This window comes from Aythya ferina (assembly GCF_964211825.1).
Source record: "Aythya ferina genome assembly, chromosome: 23".
NCBI lineage: Eukaryota > Metazoa > Chordata > Aves > Anseriformes > Anatidae > Aythya > Aythya ferina.
Window position 1 is genome coordinate 5,993,586 of NC_140321.1, and position 19,150 is coordinate 6,012,735.

Consider the following 19,150-nt stretch of genomic DNA (forward strand, 5'->3'; position numbering starts at 1 on the left):
ATGTACTAAGTAATTACTTCACAATTTTTTACCTTGTTTGCCTATTTTTTGTTGGATTTTCAATTATCTTTTTATTTTTTTTTCCTTTTAATTCCTTCAGCTGCACCTCATCCATATTGCTGCGTTCTGCAAGCAAAATAACATGAAAATTGGACTTTGCGTTATCAAAATTCTGATCACTTTCCGAGCAGATCAAGCAGCTCCAGAGGTCTGGGTCAGGCCTCTGGCCGTATACATTCCTGTCCTTCTTAGACCTGTGCCATTCATCAGCCTTTCAGCAGCCCTTAAATAGAACCGCAAAGCAAAGAGGACATTTTATCCGGAGAATTCATTAAAAGGGATGATACAAAACAGAGCCTTAATTCGCTCCATGTCCTTGCACAAGGCATAGTAGAGCTCGCGCTGGATGAGTCAACAACGCCCCCCCCCCCCATTAATTGTACACTTTTCTCATTTCGTAACGAGCCTTAAACTGCTCTCTTCGAGTATAAACGAAAGACTGCGTCGGAGCTCCTTAACAACATTTCAGAATTTCACTGAAACCTCAGGAGAGGAACACATTTGGCAAATGAGGAAAAATTAGATTTAAACAGAGTAAATACTGATGAAATTTTACTGCCTAAGACTGCATACAAAGTGACATGAAACTTGGAAGCGCTTTGTCTTCTGTGGTTTATTATTATTATTATTATTTCCATTTTGTAATGTTTACAGTGCAGTAGATGCTGTTCTTATTAGTGCTGGCCCTAGTGGTGCCATTTTTCCACTACTCCCCTTTGAGTCCCACCACATTTGGCGTTTTCTTTTAAAAGAAAGTATGAAGAATGTATATTCTAAACTAAAAAGCAAAAAGAACACCTTAAATAATAATATATAAAGCCAATTTTGGGAGGCTGAACATAGTGGTTTGGCATGACTGTAACACGCTTCCTGCCCTCAGTGTCTAAAATGTAAGAAGGCTGGCTTGAACGGGATGGGGGGAGCGAGACAGTCCTTCCCATACTCAAAACCCTGGCACCACTGGGGCTGGACAGGGCCCTGGGGGCCTCCCCTTCCCCACCCTGAAGCACAAAATTCTTCCTCTCTTTTCTGTTAAGGTACCCCTAACTAACCAGTCTTCTTTCCTATTTGCACCTAGTTATCCATTTAAATATAGCTGATGATCTTATCACAGGGCTCTTTTTTTTTTTTTTTTTTTTTTTTTTTTTTCCTTGAAAATGATGCATGTGTAATGAGTGAAAGCTGTGCTGTTTTAATACCAGTAACGATTTAGATCCTGCTACATGAGCATTGCTGCAGAATTTAATGCTGGGCTGGAGCGTGGCTTCGGAGCATTCACATTTACCCCGTAGCTTCCTATGAGTTTTAGATGCCTGACATGCCTGTGCCCCTCGGAAAATCTCACTAGCAGCTGTCTGCCATCTAAACCCTACATATTTGAAAAGCTGACTCCATCGAAGTCCCGCTCTTGTCATTTAAATGTGCTGCCACTGTTGCTATCATTGGGAGCAGCAGAGCACTCGAGACACAACCGGTATTTTTACCAGACTTACATAACTCTGCTCACACATACAGCGTAGGCAGGGCAAAGATAAATTGGGTACACAAGACAAGGCCACTTATGCATAGAATAAGCAGTTAGCACTCGAGCAGAACCATTACCATAGTGTATAAAACTCAATTGTACTTTTTTCCTTATTAGCTTTCATCCTGTCATCCCAGAACAGTTTACAAACATTGGCTAGGATTACAGAACCTCAAATAAAAAACACAGCCGTGAGTCACTCATCCAATTTGAAACAAACATGAGATAATACTTTTACCACACAACACAATGTAATTGCCGAAGTTGGTGTCACTGTTACTATAATTAATTATGCCAATCATTAAGTAGTCGGACATATTTATGTAGGTTAGGTCCACCAGTACATGTTTAACACAGGAATCTTGATGTACCACCACCTCAGGAACCCTTAATTCACTGTCAGGCTCCAGAAAGTTGTTCCAGGGGAAGCGTACTCCATATATGCTCCATTTTCCATTTCCATTACCTGGTCACTAGGTACCAGTGTTTCTAGCAAAATGAACAAGTAGAAAAGTGTGAAAGTCTTTACTCAGGAATCCCTAAAATGCATCTCTCTCTATGGGAACACTGCAGGGCAAAACAGGAACGCATTCAGGAGGAAGAGGAGGATGATACCTTACTATGTGTGACAGAAATGCTGAAGGAGCTTACGGATGCAGAATGCAACCACTATGGAATTGCATTATTTTTGCACACTTGTCTAATTCACCTTTTCAAGGTGAGTATTGCAGTCACGGTTACATCACCGTGGCATTCCCGCTCTCATTGTCGTTAATTTAAGCAGCAGTTAGCAGAGGATGCCATATTGTTATGTTTGGGTTTGACTCTTACTTGGTTTCTATTTCAGTTTTGCTAAGGCAATTTTTTCCTTCAATAAACTTACAGAGAAAAAAAAAAAAAAAAAAAAAAACTGTGAAGAAAAGCCTACTGAGGAAAAGTCCTTTAAGGCAGCTGCAGCCCTCTGCTGCCATCGTATGGGAAGTGCCTTAGGAGCAGCAAGAAAATCTCTCCCCAGGGGTTCTGCTACTATCCCCCAAAGCACTCGTTATTTAGAGAGCTGTTTCAGAAGCAGCAGTGAAAAGAAATAATAGTTCTAAAATCAGTTTTGTAGTGAATACGAACTGTTCGCTGCTCCAACTGACAATGGCAGCTCGCTGTATTTTTCCCTGATCATCCAGCACCCAAAACGATGATGCTGTGCCCCTCTCACAGTACAGTGTAACAGCACAGCAATTTGTAACCGCCCGTTGCAGCACAGCTTCCACGAGCAGTGTTTGCAGCTGGTCTTGTGCCATATTTTCATTTTACAGCACTACAGCTTTGCTCCAAGACATGCATTATGGCACCGTGCCTCGGTGCTGTGACATCTCTCTGCAGCATCGTTAGTTTGCATGCGGGCTTCATGTCCTGTGTAACAAGCTTGTCCCAGAGCCTGCCTCCTTTGCTTGGGATTGGGTTTTTCCCCAGGAGACAGAGGACTGGGTTTGGTGGCCCTGGCCTCTGATGGGAACAACTTTGCATGGCATTGTGGCTATGCAGTAACACAAGTGAGAGGGAGCTGGGGGTCGGCCTCTTCTCACAGGTAACTGGTGATAGGAGTAGAGGGAATGGCCTCAGGTTGCACCAGGGGAGGTTCAGGTTGGAAATGAGGAGGCATTTCTTCTCAGAAACAGCAGTCAGGTGTTGGGACAGGTTGCCCAGGGAGGTGGTGGAGTCACCGTCCCTGGGGGTGTTCAAGGAGAGGTTGGACGTGGTGCTTTGGGACAGGGTTCAGTGGGTGACATTGGTGGTAGGGGGGCAGTTGGACCAGATGATGTTGGGGGCCTTTTCCAACCCTAACACTTCTGTGATTCTATGATTCTGCAGGCCTCATGTCCCCCAGGGGTTGAATATTCATGAGGGGGCATGGCCACATGACAGCCTGATTGAATATTCAAAAGGGGGCAGGGACAAGGAGGAGGGAAAGGCAAGCCCCGAGCCCGCTGCTTTCTGCTGACAGGGGCAGCAGGGAAAAAGGCGGGAAAGTAATTACTGTAAGCCAATTAGCACAGTAATTTGTGCTAATAATTCCCACACAGGCAGGAAAGGAGGGATTATTATTAATACTTTTGAAATACAGCTGAAATGAAGCGATGCAGCAATTTGTTCCCTCCAAAACACCTGCTGCTGCAGCCATCGCCCTGTTGATAACCACCGCCCCGCTGATAACCACCACCCCGAAACTGATTTCTTTAATGTTTGTTTGCAGTTTCTTTTCAAACTGTCTTCTCGCTGGGTGTACAAACAGCCCATCTCCTGACCAAAACACACAGCCAGAGGTGTGCCCCTGCCTGTGTGTGCCTAACCCTGCCCAGCCCCTGCTTTGAACTCAAGTAAAGGAGGTAGTGATGTTCGCCTTAAACCAGTCACGTTTTAAATATTAAATAAATAAATAAAATTAATTTTGGTGTTTTCTTTTCCCTCCAGGACACGCACAGTGCTCACTGCAGGCGGCAGGGCCTGCTCACCCGCCGCTGCCTCCGTCCCTCTGCCCGCTCCCCTCAGGCAGCCTGGCGGGTGGCCCGGCCCAGGGGTGCGTGTGGGGAAGGAATTTCCGTGAGGTAAAACAGAGCTCATAAAGTCCTGTCTGTGGGTAGGTACGGACTGCGTGGCCTTCTCTATTAACTGGACGTGGGTGCGGAGGTGCAGGTCGCTGTTTTCAGGCAGCTAACCCGCGTTTTGGAGGGCAGCACCTGAGAGCGATGCAGGGAGCAGAGGGGAATGCGGCCTAGCGGGGTGCAGGGGGCTTGTCATTTGGCCTAAGGATCCCTCACACAATCTGACACAAAAGCACAGGTAAAGGGCCAAATATGACCCGTTCCATCCACCACTGCCGCCTGAGCAGCCCAGGCTGTGCCAAAAGAATCAGACGTTGGCATTTCCCTCTGAGGAATTCCCGAAGGGATGAGGCTGAACCAGCAATCCCTCACAACACTGAGATCCTTGTTGCCATCAACAGCGGGATCAGGGCTTCCTGAACTTTCTCATCACAGTTATTCATGGATTTAGATGTTTATGGGTCTGGTCTGAACTACCAGCTCAGTGTTAGAACCTTCAGCACAAATATAAATACACTTCCTGTAAATTGTCGGTATAGGCCACGGGGTAACAAGTATTTATGTACCCCGTGGCTGTGCTGGGTGCCCTGAGATTTGTCATTCCTCACTTGAACTTGTAGGTTTTTGTGTGTGTTGACGAGGAAAAAGGGAAAATTCCTGTTAATATTTGAAGAGATTCGTTTATGCAGTTTGTGACGAGGAAAGGAAACAGAAATGCTCCAAACCAATCTCCAAAGTAAACAACCTTTTGTAATAAGTGTTTGCCAAATGCTAACACATACTCAGAAAAATACTGATCAGGACAAAAGTGCATCAATTAGCAGGAATTTAGCGACCGCTTAAGGATAAGAAACATTGTATAGAAGATTGGAAGTTGATGCTTTCTGGCTTGTAAACAAATCAGTTTATAGCAACAAATAAGATGACCCTTCCTGGCTAGTGTTATGGGTTCAGCTAGTTAAATATTTAACGTTTACCTTTCAATTTCCAGTCTCGATTAAGCAGTTCTCTAAACAAGTGGTGTCCCAGCAGCAGATGGAGGTGCACAGTCCATTGCACTGTTCTGGCTGAACTCCCTGAGAAATAAAAAACACATTAAGTCAGAGAGGAAGCAAATGGGAGCTTTCAGTAAAGTCTCTAAGCTTTGGCCTATGAAACTTCCTGCTTGTACTCATTTTTATTTACATTAATTTTATCTAGCCCTGCTCTAAGTTACAATAATGGTAGTCAATCCAACTTCGGTCGAGTTGAATAGAAACAGACTGGAATTGGCTGATTACTTCTGAAAACTTCCCTTGTGTTGAAGTATTCCCTCCCCCCTCACACACCATGCAGACCCAAGGCAAGCTTTTCAGAAAACACTTAAAGATGCCATAAATTCTTGTAGTATAGTCCTCTTAAAGACAGTAAGGGAAGCAGAGTAAGAAAGTAACACAGGATTACAATTTATTTCTAAAGTGAGAATCAGAAGTAGGTAGCAGATTTAGCCTATCTTGAACAAAATTTAGTGGTGCCCTGTTTCTATACAGGACTGGTGCTACTTTGCATATTTTACACAAGACCTGGAATTTAAGTTGTTTTGAATCCACAGTTGTATGTATAAAACTTTCACTGACTTTCAGACTGCGCTTTCTTTGCTTTTAAAAGATAAATATTATTTTTTTTTTTTTTCATATAACTGCGTGTTTATCTATGGGTGATTTCTGGAAAGTTCTTAAAGGATTCTTGAAGGTTACATCAATTTTCTGTCTCTTGCTTAAGTAGCATAAAAGCCAAACGAAACAGTCATTCTAGGAGCAGTCGCATTTGCTCATGAGCATTGGGAAAGTTTAAAGTATAAACTTCCATAGCTAGCTAGAATAATAACATACCTAAACTAAAAATGCTTCCTCCAAAGTACAACTTTCTAACATTTCAGTGTAAGGAACGTGCTTTATACAGTGCACAAGCACCAGTCAGCCAAACCAGTTTGTGACATGGGTGAGGAAATGCCCCATATTCTTCCAGTTGTCGGTTTAAACAGTGCTTCCATTGTGGATGTGGCGATTTTGTTCAGTGGCATATTAGAGAGGCCTGGCTTGCATGCTTTAGCAATAAATATGAAGGATGTTTGGAACTTGTTTTCTGTAATTTTTGTAAATTTTTAATCTTAGAAACAATGAGGTCTATTCTCCGAGTGTATTTCCCGCTGATAGTAACAGAGATGTTGTAGTGCAGCTTGGACAGATTCCAGTTGTGTTACTACCAGTGCTGCCAGCTCTTGTAATTATACTGCAGCACTCATTCTCTTTGGCATTTTCCCTGAAGCCTCAGCTGCTGGAATCAAAAAATAGTGTGAAAAATCCCAGTTAATTTTTTTAAGACGTACTGAGTCTCATTGTTGTTTGATAACGTGAAGTGTACCTACTCTAGAGACTCAGAAACCAGAAGGTAAATAATAAAAACGTATTTATTGTTCTTTTAAAACTCTTTACTTTTCAGACCTTCATTTGGGGAAAACTTGTGTCACTGAATTTTTTGAGATGACGATGTTGTATCATTTGTATATCACACATGTAGTTGTTATATGAAATTAAGCCATGTTAGGTGCTGCAGGAAAAAGTTTCTCTCTCTATTTTCTCTCCAGAATGAATTGAAGACACTAACAGAACAATGACATCCACTGCAAGGACCAGCTACACCTTGATTCCTAACCAGAAATACAGACGCAGTAACCGTCACTCCAGACAGCACTGCGACATCATGGATACAGATCCCCAATCTCTGTCAACACTTGGATATTTTAAAACATTGCCATTAGAGATATTTCAAATGCTATTGAATTATCTCTCAGGTGAGAATATAATAAGTCCACTAGAAATCTCTCAAATGCTATTGAATTATTTCTCAGGTGAGAATCTAGTAAGAAGGGTATTGTTTCCAATATCTGAAAATTACCATAAAAGTTTTCCATTTAGAAAAATACATTATTATTTTAAATTTTTTACCTTTTAGATAGGAGAGTCATTTTATGTGACTTATTCTCTGAATTTTTATGTATGAAGAACCACATGACCAAAAAATAATTTATAATTGCAGACTATGTGAAGTTCTTTTTGCCTATTATGTGAAAAGTATTCCTTAGACCTATACATTTATCATTTTCACCGTCTGCTGGCAAAGGAGATAAACAGTAATACTTTATTATTGTTATTATTTCTTGACCTATTTCTGAAGTAAGATAAAGCTGTTGACTACTAATCAGCATGTTTCTTGCAGTAAAAATTTACATGCATACTGAATTTTGCTTTTTCAGTGAAGGACATCAGCATGCTGTGCATGGTGTCAAAAACCATCAGCAATCGCCTTATTACTTACATCTCAACCCCATCAGGAAACCGAAGGCTGTTACTGCAAGACTTTCATAACATTGAGCTACCTGGCAAGAGAGAAGGATCCTATATATTAGAGCACTACAAATCCCTAGGTGATCCTTTAATGCAAATGGTAACAATTACAGGAGAACCAAACTTGGTTAAAAGGTTTCTTCTGTTATATGCATTGATTGGTAAAATGCTGAGGATATGGCCCAAAACATTTGTGCAGCTCCCTCTAAGATTAAAGTTCCTCCCCCTGTCAAACAGCCTACTCAAATACCATTAAATCGGAGGGGAGTGGTATTGCTTGAAATGACTCCAAAACCTTTTAGTTTTGCAGAAAATAATGTATGTTCTGCCTCATCCATGTTTATTATTTTTTTTCATAGTAAATGGAAAGCAGGGTTTGAGCAGAGGAACTGGATCAGTTCTCAGTAGTAGGTTTTTCCAAATTTAGTTTATTTGGACACCACAACTGGAAACTGCAGCAGAAACCAAGACTCCCAGGCCCCACGCTAGCTAAGGAATTTGGCTGTTCAGACTGCCTTCATGTATCACTTTGGACTAGCTTGCATTCCTCAGTCTGGGAAATGTAGCTGCAGTACTTAAATGCAGTCTAGCTCTAAAATGACCAACAACCATTTCCATCAGAAAACCTGATAGCCTACTGGAGATGTATTGCAGATCACATTCCGCTTCTTAGAAAAGAAGCATGCTCATCGTGAAAATGTTATCACAGTTGTCACTGATCAGCATTCCCCTTGGCAGCCGTGTATCAGAGTTCAAATGCTGAAATGGGCATGGAGAACACATTCTCCTCTCACTCCTTGCTTATGTGGAAATGCCTGCACTTTGGCTGTCATGGTATAACTCCTTCTGGACGGAAAGATTCAATTGTTCTCTTTCAGACCTCTTTTGGCACAACGTAATAGAAACACAGAGCACAATAGCTTAGGGTTGGTGGTAATGAAGAACACTGTACATCTTCATATTCAAAATTGATTGCTTTCTGTTTTTTACTAATTTTTAAAAGACTGATTCTAACTCATTCAGCCCATCACTCAGAAAAGGAACATTCTTTCTAGAAGGCTGAAGTTTTTTTCACCCACTCACAATAAGCATTAATCAATCAGAAACTAAATTAAACCCTAATTTGATCCATATCAATTAACTGTTATCTAGCTGATTAAAAAACGCTGAGTTTATTTGACAGGGAAATAAAATGGTGCCATGGTTAGATGCAGAATTATAGGTAGAATTATGGTTTGAACTTGACATTAAATAAAGGTATACACAAAGTAGAGGAATACTGTTGCAGTCATTCAGACTATAAAGACATCTTATAAGCAATCCATGTAGGTTTTGGGCTATCTTAAAATAATTTTAGCATTTGTTTTGTTTTTAAAATTAAACCTGATACTTTGAAACTGTTTTTAAAAAAATCTAAGTTGATTCGGTCGTTGTAGTAACCACATATGAAATGATAACTTGTTATTTAAATATAAGTGTGAACCCATCACCGTAGTAGGCCTAGTAATAAAAAACATGACATATTTAGAATATATAGATCATTGGCAATATCTGTCTCATCAGTGGAAGGCTCAAGAAAATGTTTTTCTTAAGAGATCAGTTACAAAATCAATATTTACTTTAAAGCAGGAAAGACTGGACTCAATGGGAAAAAGTCATTCCTGTTCAGAGAGTCTGCACAGAGTCTATGTAATACATAAATCTCACTTAAACTTAGAGGAGTCTGGCTGCACTCTAGTGCATGGTAAAATCTTCCATTACTTGAAATGGGGTCAAAATTTCAGTCATTGTTTAAAATGGACTTGAGTTATAACTGATTGTGGCACTGACCTTCAGCGCAGAGGGGATTTTGGTCTATAAAACCAGGGGCAGTACATTTTGCTCAACCCTTTTAACTCAGCATATTTTTTTTTCCCCAAACTGATGTCTGTATTCCTACTTGCAACGGCATTGTCTTAACAGTTTCAACTGTTCTTCAGGGAGTTCTCTCCAAAGTCTAACCTAGTCAACAGAAAATTGACTTTACTGAGCTTTGGACCATGTCCTAGGCTGATAAATAAATTATGTCTGTCATGGAAGAATGTGAACACACTTCTAAGGAAAGAGTCAATTTAGAACCACGGTAAATGTATAAAGTACTTTTTGACATTGGAGAAGTTGTGTATTTCTGCAGAGACTGACAGTTCAGGAAGAAAAGTAGCAGCTTTTCTTTGGATTTGTTTGATTAATTAACAAGCTCTCTCTATATATTATCCTGGTAGAAGTTTTTGAAGAGCAAGCTGTTAACCCATTTTTGTAATAGTTTAGAAAAAAAACGCTTCTTAACAAACAGCTGTTCCACACTATAATGAACTCCAGACTTTGACGTCCTAAACACATACCATTTCAGCCCTGTATAGGAAAATAATTTTACCTCTTAGCTATGTTTTACATTAACAGAGTTTAGAATATTTGCTTTTTAGAGCATGTGGTTATGTTGAAAAAATTTTGGAAGCTCAGCTTTCCATGATGTAAAGGAAAAGCGGATTTCCCTGGGGGACTGTTAAAAGAGGTGCAACAAGCAACATTTATTTCCAGTATTTTTAACAGCTGTAACTCTAAAAGCAATATAGTTATTTTAATAGGGATTAGTTGTGACTAATAGGGACTCTAAGACAACATAACAAACAAGCCATGCTGTAGGAAGCTTACATACTTCCTGACAGCATTCCTTTTGTCAAAGGTATCCCTGCTACAAAGCATACATCTCTTCTACAAAGCACAGCTTACTGTTACGTGCTACTCTTTTTGCCTCAGCATCTTCTTCTCAGTGGTGAGAAATGCATCACGTGCACGTGATGTGAATGCTTAAGGTAATTCAGAAGTGTACGTGCCGTGTATGTGTACTCATAGTTGTGTGTGTGTTCGTTTTGTTCACAGGATTGTTGCTTAAAAGATGCACACTTCTATTGCCTACAAAAGATAGGCTAAAGTATATACACAAGATACTCTCAGAAGTAAGTTCACATTCCTTTCACTAGAGCTTTGAACTGCCACTTGCATTTCTATAAGGTAATTTTTAGTGGAATTGTCTTTTACTGTCCCTTTGCTGAAGTTTATTAACACAGTATAATGAATTCATTGATTAGAAATCAGTCTCTTAATAATAATAATAATAATAATAATAATAATAATAATAATAATAAAGCCTAAACCAGTATATTGAACATGAGGCTGTTCTGGGATTTTTTTCTGAGAAGCAATGCTGATTTAAGCAGTTCCTACATCCCCTTCTGCTACTCTATAACAGATCTGTCCCTCTTCCCCCGTCTCAGTTGAGCTCAACAGGTTATTTGTGGTACTACATGGTGAGTTACATCAGGGAACTGATGGAGGATGAAAATCTGGGGTGGGGAGGAGAGTTGGAGGTGATTTGTTACATCAATCTTAGCCCCAAATCTGCTGTCCCCAAATGTCTCAGCTGGGCTAATAAAAGATCTCACTTCTTCCCCAAAATATTTTCCACCTCATATTCCAAGATCAGATGTTAACTTATCTTCATTTGCGGATAATTAGAAATATTGTGGTGGAAGAGCACAGCTCTCCATAGAAATCTAAATCTCCTGCAAATAGCATTGCTCTTCTTAGACACCTTTTGGCCACCCATTTGACCCTGATTTTGAAATTAAAGCTAAACTCTCACATACGTACTGAACACGTTGCCTTATAGAACAAGAGAAGGGACTCATTCTGAATGCCCACGATCAGTATTGATGTACACAAGGAGTACTGAGTATCTTCAGTCTCAGGAATTTCCTTATGGTCAGTTACAGTCAGTTACTAATATTCTGTGCTTATAGGTTTCCTGCTTTAAACTTAATGGCTGTCCAAGTCCTTTGCATTGTTTAGGATTACAGTGCTACGGGGTATTTTTACAGGTATGGTATCTTTCTGGAGAGAAGGCAAGTATCACAAATATAAAAGAAAATTAAAGTAGTTTTATAAATTAATTTGTGGTTTTGCAATATATTCAGAAGACTGTTTTAAGGTTTGGGGAGGGGGGAAGGGGTATTTATTCACTCAGTTCTCTGAATTTCCTTTGTGGTTGTTAAAGTTGCTGATTTGACTCTGGAGAATTCCTTGGTCTGGATTTCACTACCAAGCAGTCTGGATTTTGATTAGTGATTTATTATCTAAGAAGACATTGGAGAAGGGGCGCATTTTATTGCACAGCTTCGAACTCACAAACCAAGAGGAGAGATCACTTAGTTTAAAAGTAAAGGATAAGACAATTACTTGTGCCAGGACATTTGTCTTCGTAGCAAATACTATCATGTACTTTTCCACATATGGTTCAAAAAATAAGATCTTGAGCCTGAATGTGGAACACTGTTAGAGGCTTTTGATTCTTAAGTACGACCTCTGGTACAACGTACAGCACCCCTGTAGCAGATAATGGTTTCCCTACACTCATCAGGCAGATGCTGTGCTGGCAGCCACACTCTAGGTATGCCATCTTCCCTTTCTATTCTTCTGATAAATTGTAGGACAGATTTAATTTATCTAATATGAGAAATTGCATTGTGATCTAAATCTATGGCTCAATCCATCTATTTTCCACCTTTCTTTTGTAATTTTCAGATCCTAACAGCAGGCTGGGATGAACTGGAGTGTCACCGGGTTTTTAACTTCCTCTGTGAGCTGAGCAATTTACCCCGTAAAGTACAGACAGTTGTCAGCAGCAAACCAGGTAATCATCAAAGCAGACAAAGGTCTTACAAAATCAAACTGCACTGTCATGGAGAAGGCAGAAAATGGAGCTTGATTACTGCAAACAAGATGCATCTAGATTTGAGAACATTTTAGTTCAGCTGAGCCTTTTAATACTGCTCCTTTCCTGACTCATACGTATGTTGTTAGCTCCAGCATTATGCAGAAAGTGGCCCTTTTAAAGTAAATGCTTTGCTTTCATATAGATAAATACATTCTTTTTTTTTCCCACCAAAAACAAAGCTAAGTGCTTTTGCCTTTGACACATATCCTATAGTGAAGAAAGTTTTCTTGAGATCTTGTGTTTTGTTTTAAATCTTATTATTCCATTATCAAACCAGTGCATAAGTTATATATAGAGAGAACAGCAACATGGACTGGAATGTCTCCTGCTGTACAACACTGCCAGTGAATCAATGGGAAAGCAAAAAAAGATAGAAATGCAGTAAAAAGTTAGGTTTAATATTTCTGAAATACTACAGTGATGTGTCACATGCCTCTCAATAAATTAAGTTAGCTAGCACAGAACCAGGAATTTCTGTGCAACACTTTATACTCGGCCATTCACACACTTCCTCCTATTGCCACTTACTGATGCCATCAAAGAGAAAAGATCAGAGTAACCGAAAAAACACAGCTGAGAACCCTTGAATGCATACATGAGATGCTGCAGAAAGGTACCAGGGGGTGCATTGACAGAATCTATGGCCTGAATTACTGCAATGTATTCAAAAGAGCCAAACTCAGGAAGTAACAGCTGAGAATTTTATGAACCCCTCAGATGTTCTTGGGCAGCCTTAAGAAATCCCTTCTCTCTCTTCCTATAAAATGTTTATCTGTGTTGTACAAGGCTTAATGGAGCTATATCTACATTCTTTTTCCCCAGGAAGTGCCCGAAAGCTGGAGCTGCGGGTAAGGTTATTCTGTCGTAGCGTCTTGTTGAACCACTGGATTCATCGAAGTGATTCTGCATTTTGGTTGACTCGTATTTTAAAGCCATGGCCAATGGTTAACCAAGCTCGCCTGTTGTATATCATCTTTGGGCCAGTGTCCTCTCTTGACGGTGAGTACTTTCAGGGATTCATTTTCAAAGTTTGTTCCTTGAGAATGAGATTTCCCTGTAGGATGCAGCATTTCTGAATACTGGACTTTATGCAAATAACCTGTAATTGTATTGCCTAGAAAAAAATACTGCTGGTTAACCCGACCTGACCAACATGTGTGTGCATATATATATGTATGCTTAAGATATATATCCTCTCTGTGCACACACACACATATATATACACTCATATACCAAAAAATAAATAAAGTTACAATTCAAGTGAAGAAATGGCACCTCTCTTCCTCTATTCTCCTGCACTTAGGGTAAAGTTAGCTTGAAAGCACCTCGAAGCAGTGTCTGCTTCTCCCAATAAAAGCACCTTTCTCACTTAACTGTTAAACCAGGGTTTCTTTAAATCACTCTGTGTTTCGTGCTGCAACTACTGTCCCTATTAAATGACAGATGGAAAAGAATCTCACTGTCACAAAGGCTGAGTTATGTTACCTGAATTCCCCTCCCCTGACTCTGCTTTAAGGCCCAGTTTAGCACCTTCCTTGCTTAAAAATATTACTTTGTCACTTAATAGCAGTTGTGATTAATATTGCTCAGGACATGTGGTTTGGCAGAAAATGATAGAAGGACCAACAGATGAGACCAGTCTGAAAGGTCTAGCAGATGCAATTAAACTGCTGTATGATACAGAAGCTAGAGAATGGACAGCAGACGATGTTATCAGTCTTGTGGATGAGCTGTCAGGTGTGTTTTTGCCTTTATCATTAATCCGTAGGATTATATGCTCATGTCCTCCAAATCTGGCAATAATTGTGTTTCAGACACACGGGTGCCTTGGGAAACTGACTGCAATATTCCTTACAGTAGCTGAGGTGTGACTGGAAAAGTCATTACACTTGGAAGTCAGGCAGTAGCTGGGGAAGAAAGAAACCCAGCACTGGTTGTAAATTCAGGCTTTCCCCCTTGTGAAGTATTTTAAGAATCTATGAAGAACCTTAAAATTCAAATCTTGTATAACCATTATGAAGGAAACATTGGCCAGGCTGGGTAAGCCAAACAATATTTGTTCTAACTGAAATTCTACAGAACAATGTTAACGTTTGCACTGAAAGTTTGTTTTGGGTGAGATCATATCACAGAAGCTATTGTGAAGAGCTCTAACTGTAGTGCTAGTAAGAATTGCTTGTGTAACTTCATCACTCTGTATTTCAGAAAGTATCTCCTCACAAATTCTGGTTAGCTACCAAAGCCAATAATTTATAAATTCACATCTTCCAGAATGGTTTTTAATGGCACTCCTTCCTTTTTAAAAAATAGTAATTAAAAAAAAAAAAAAATTAATAAAATTCTCTCTATTTTATTGCAAAGTTGTTCCCCGGGAGTGGCTCATGGAGAACAATGCTCGGCTTCTTATTCTGAGTGGAAACAACATCTGCTTCACTTTCATGGCCAGCAAAGCTGTGAATGGAAGAGCATTTGAGTTAGCCAGACTTGTGGTCTTCCTGGCTTTGGTGAGTACTACTGAGCAGGGCCTTTTGTCTTTCTACACCCTGATTTGCTTCCTTAGACTTGAAAACTGTGTCCCTATCTATTCCTACAAACCATGACTAGTCAAGCAAGAGTCTTCATTCTCTTTCACCCTCTCCAACTGCAAGGTAGCAAGCCTACTCCCGAGAGGTACCACTAGCAAAAGGCTGAGAAGTTCCTCCATTAGCATGCCAACAATAAAAAACAACCTGCATGTCCTCAAAACAAGCCTTAATTTTCCATGGCATGCCTGCAACAAATTCAGTCATTCATTAGAATCAATAGTTAATTCTGAGATTTAATCTTGTCTTTTAAATTGTCATACTCATCACAAAGAGCATGTTCTAACATTTCTGGTGTGTGTCAGGTCTGTGAGAAGGATCTGTACTGCATGGACTGGGCAGTAAAAATGATGCAGAAGGTCTGCAAAGTTTTCAGCACTCCAGGGGAGAGAAACAACTTCCTGCAGAGCGTGGAGAACGCCTTTGCTCATATGATCATGGACATGCTACAGGCAGTACTGTCCGGTAAGCCTGCAGGACTTTAGTCAGGAGTTAGCACTGGCCAAGACATCAAGCAACACAGCTGATGTGGCATAACAGCCTGCCCTCCATCCCTACCCTTTCAGGTAGAATGATACTGGAGTGCTTGAAGTTTTTGACATCACATAGCAATCAATCAATTACTGTAATCAGGAAAGGCGTTTGTTTTATCTGCTCTTGTCACCCTAATCACAGTGTGCATCTTTCCAAGGGATGCTAAAAGCATCCCCTGGTGCAGTTTCAAGGCAGGCACTATTTTTAGAAATGAACGTGCAGGCAGCCAGCATGAACACTCACCCACAACTGCTAAAACAGGTAGATACACTTGGGGTGGGGATAAGTTGCAGAGACTCAAACTAAGAGAATCCTACAGCCACAGATGGTGAAACCAACAGTCCTTTAAAAATCCATCCCACCAGAGCACGGGGCCTGAGTCCTTTTGGGCTGCTCTAAGCACAGGCTTTGAGCAGCTGCCAGCCAGCCTGTTCAACTCAACGAGCTGCAGTTGCTCCCTGTCCACAGCTTGTCAGCCCTGATAAGAACTCATGACTGATTACGCTGGCAATCTGTACAGCTCAGTTAGGACAGATTTTTGTCTTAATGCACAATTGGTCTTGTCCATCTTTGGACAAACTGATGAAGGAATTTTGGAGAGAGTCCCCTGTGTTATTCCGCAGCTGTCCTACCATCAGGTGCAGTAGCTGATGCCTTGTAAAACTAAGCAGAAGTTGCTGATTCAGCCTCTGTTTAAAACACTGAAGGAGTAAGATTTAGCTTCAAAGAAGCCATTTAGTTTCACTGACCATTCTTGACTGTTTCTGTTTGTGCTCGTAGGGGATCGTGATGAAGAGGACATCAGCTTTTTGAATTTGTTTCACCTCATAAATGCACAAGCTAACTTCCATAAGGAAATCCTGTACCTGACCATGAGAAGCAACAGCGTTTGATGCTCTGAATTGTACAGACTCTTGCTCTACTCCTGCTGGATGTCTTTTCCCTTTCTTTATTTTATTTTACTTTTTTACGTTTGCATAGCAGTGCCTGGTTATTTCTCTAATTTCTACCCCAGTAAGAGCTGGAGTGACAGCAGGAGAAGCTAGTGGCATACATGTCATAACAGCTGAATGAGCTCATGGAACGTACTGGGGGACCTCTAAGTGTTCAAAGCAGAGTTTCACACGTCAGGCTCCTCTGAGGCTGTGTTCAGACGCGCTGAGGAAGCGGGCTGGGGGCCTTCGGTTTGGGAACATAAACTGCATTCTTTTCCCACTGTGTATGTTTGCATACGCAATAAAAGTAACATGGTTTTCATATTTGATGCACATACACATAATAAAGAATGTTATCTTAGGTCAGAACCAAAAACATTTTGATCTTTTAATTTTGTTTTCTCTTGGGAATCCAAGGAGAAAAAAAAAGAGACAGACGTAATTAGAGAAGCACAGCTACATTTTTTTCCAGTTTGCCTGGGTCTCTCTCTCACTAACTCTTCCATTCTGTAACAGAAGTGCTCCATAGATTGTACGTTCAGTTTTGGCAGAGAGTTGATTCGTGAAAGCAATTTAACTGTTTTGATTAAGTAGTTTGATTTTTCTTTTCCTTCAAACTCCAGGTGCCTTTTAACCAATAAAGCGGAAGAAACTTCAAATCCCTCTCCCCGCCTACTGTAGTAACTGAACTGTTAACGTGTATTTGCCTTTCATAGGACCTAGCTAAGTTGAAGACAAGTTAAATAAATACACATAGGCCAAGGTCACCATTTCAGAAAAGTATATAAATGTTTGCTACTTACAAAAACCTTTGATTTTCTGCTATATTGCCTTCAAAACAAAAACACATAATATGTAATAAACCCCACTTACTTTTCTGTGCATTGCTTACAACATGGTTATTTTCTTCATGTTACCAAATACTCTTCTTCTCCACCTGAATGACTTTCCAGATGTTTTAGCGTTCCTTTAGGACTGGATTTTAGCTGCAGATACCTGTGATGAGCTTCTGAAAGCCTGGCTCCAACTGCAGGAAGCAGCTGAAGCGATGCCAATTTATCTCTGCTGCCCTCACTTGATTTTGTCAGTAATGAGCTGCCAACAACCCTGTGATGATTTGCTGGGAAGTTTGAACGTTAAAAACTCCTGCGACATTTTTTGAATAGACAATTACAGAGAGGATTTGTCTACATTCAGGAGTGGCTACGGGAAGTAAATCTGCTGAGGATCTTTGTGCTGTGCCGGTAGATGGCAGAGGTGAAACCTTTCCCTGAGAGCAGGCGTGCCTGCCAGCAGTTGCTCACAACATCCCTTTTTTCTAGCTGTTTGAAGGTTATGTGGGAGAGCACGCTGCAGTACCACGATTGTGCTGTAGCTACTCACAATTTGTGAAGTGAGCAAAATACAAGAGTCTTTGTCTGAAACCCTCTCAGTGAACGGAGTGCCCCCAAACTGATCGCTAACGATCTCAAAATCCGAGGGAAAACAGACTTGCAGTGCACGTAGCCAAGAAGCAGCTGAGGCGGAATGCTCCAGCCCAGCTCGTTACCATCCCTCCCCTTGCAAGCAGCACTCGCTACCAATAAATAACCTCAGCAGATGAAATTCAGAATAATGGAGCAGAGCCTTCAGCCGCCGCATCTCCTCGGCCCATTGTGTTTCTCGTGTGTGATGCTGCTCTGCCGTGCAGCGACACAAAGAGCCGCAGGACGGGTGGGGGTTCCCTGTGTCCCTGCTCCTGGGGCCGATAAATTTCAGCCCATCACAAGGAGTGCCATTGTGCGAGCACAGCGATACGGGAAAAGTAAGTTCTTTGATTCACTGGCAGCAGGCGGCACAGATGAAATGCCAGCTCTGCCGGCGCTAGCTCGCTCCTGCAGCAGATCCTCCAGGAATGCGAGTTCTGTGTAGCTGCCAAACATGAATTATTGATGGCTTTATTAGTTATTATTAATCACTGCTCTTTTTCTTACATACACAATAGCTCAGCAAGCGTTTGGCGTTAGCTTTGGATTTCTGCAGCGTTCATACATGCGCCAATGCTTCCACCAGACAAGGACTTTCCTTCCCCAAGGATCAAAGCTCAGACCCACCGGAGCAGAGCTTCCCGAACCAGATTTGTCTGAACTGGAAGACGACCCCTGCAGCATCACCACCTCATCACCTCCTGCAATTAAACACCTCTGGGCTAAAGGCATCCAAGTGGGGAGCCCCCGGGCCACACAGCTGGAGCGGTGACAGCGACACTGGAGAACCTGGTGCGTCCTCCTCTGCCACCGATTTCTAACTGGAGTCAACAGCACCCCGCTGGGATGAGAAGCAAAATTCCCCCTGTGCTGTTACTGCCCTGGTCAGACTGGGACCGATCCTGACTGCGGCTGGAGCCGTGGACTGGAGGACCGTACCCGCACTGCTCCGGCTGTCCCACGTCTGTCGTGGCCGTCCGTCTGTCCGCAGGCACCTCTCCGGCCCTGCTCAGCCTCACACCTCGCAGAGCAGCTGCTGGTCCCCAGCACCGAGCTGGCTGATGTGGGGCGATCGTTATGCAGAGCTGGCTGGTTCGTAAGGCCCTCCGAGGCGAGCGGAGCACCCAGAGGAAGAGAAAATTATTGTTCCTGGTTTCACACTCAGCTGAGTTTCCATTCCACGCATTCCTCCTTACTCACTCTCCCTTAATCACTGCAGATGTTGACATCAGATACAGGCTCACGGAGCGGA

General features: G+C 41.5%; 1 protein-coding gene and 1 long non-coding RNA gene across 4 annotated transcripts; one reads left to right on the forward strand and one right to left on the reverse strand.

Annotated features, from left to right (window-relative positions):
- Positions 1-1,182: 1,182 nt before the first annotated feature.
- On the reverse strand, positions 1,183-5,681 carry LOC311422914. Its single transcript, XR_014685529.1, has 3 exons — positions 5,626-5,681; positions 5,160-5,258; positions 1,183-2,074 (listed from the first exon to the last, which is right to left on the reverse strand). It is a non-coding gene; the product is annotated as an uncharacterized lncRNA (long non-coding RNA).
- Positions 4,095-17,096, forward strand: FBXO47 (F-box protein 47). Of its 3 annotated transcripts, none has more exons than XM_084496435.1 (10): positions 4,095-4,221; positions 6,809-7,015; positions 7,478-7,648; positions 10,488-10,564; positions 11,408-11,485; positions 12,189-12,297; positions 13,204-13,380; positions 14,743-14,885; positions 15,269-15,428; positions 16,278-17,096. In XM_084496435.1, exons 2-10 carry the CDS (start codon positions 6,835-6,837, stop codon positions 16,388-16,390), a joined length of 1,209 nt encoding a protein of 402 aa, XP_084352561.1. In that variant the 5' UTR covers positions 4,095-4,221; positions 6,809-6,834; the 3' UTR covers positions 16,391-17,096. The 3 variants fall into 3 exon arrangements, with proteins under 3 accessions (XP_084352561.1, XP_084352559.1, XP_084352560.1); XM_084496433.1 differs by having other exon boundaries at positions 4,095-4,217; XM_084496434.1 differs by lacking the exon at positions 4,095-4,221 and adding an exon at positions 6,477-6,612.
- Positions 17,097-19,150: the final 2,054 nt, after the last annotated feature.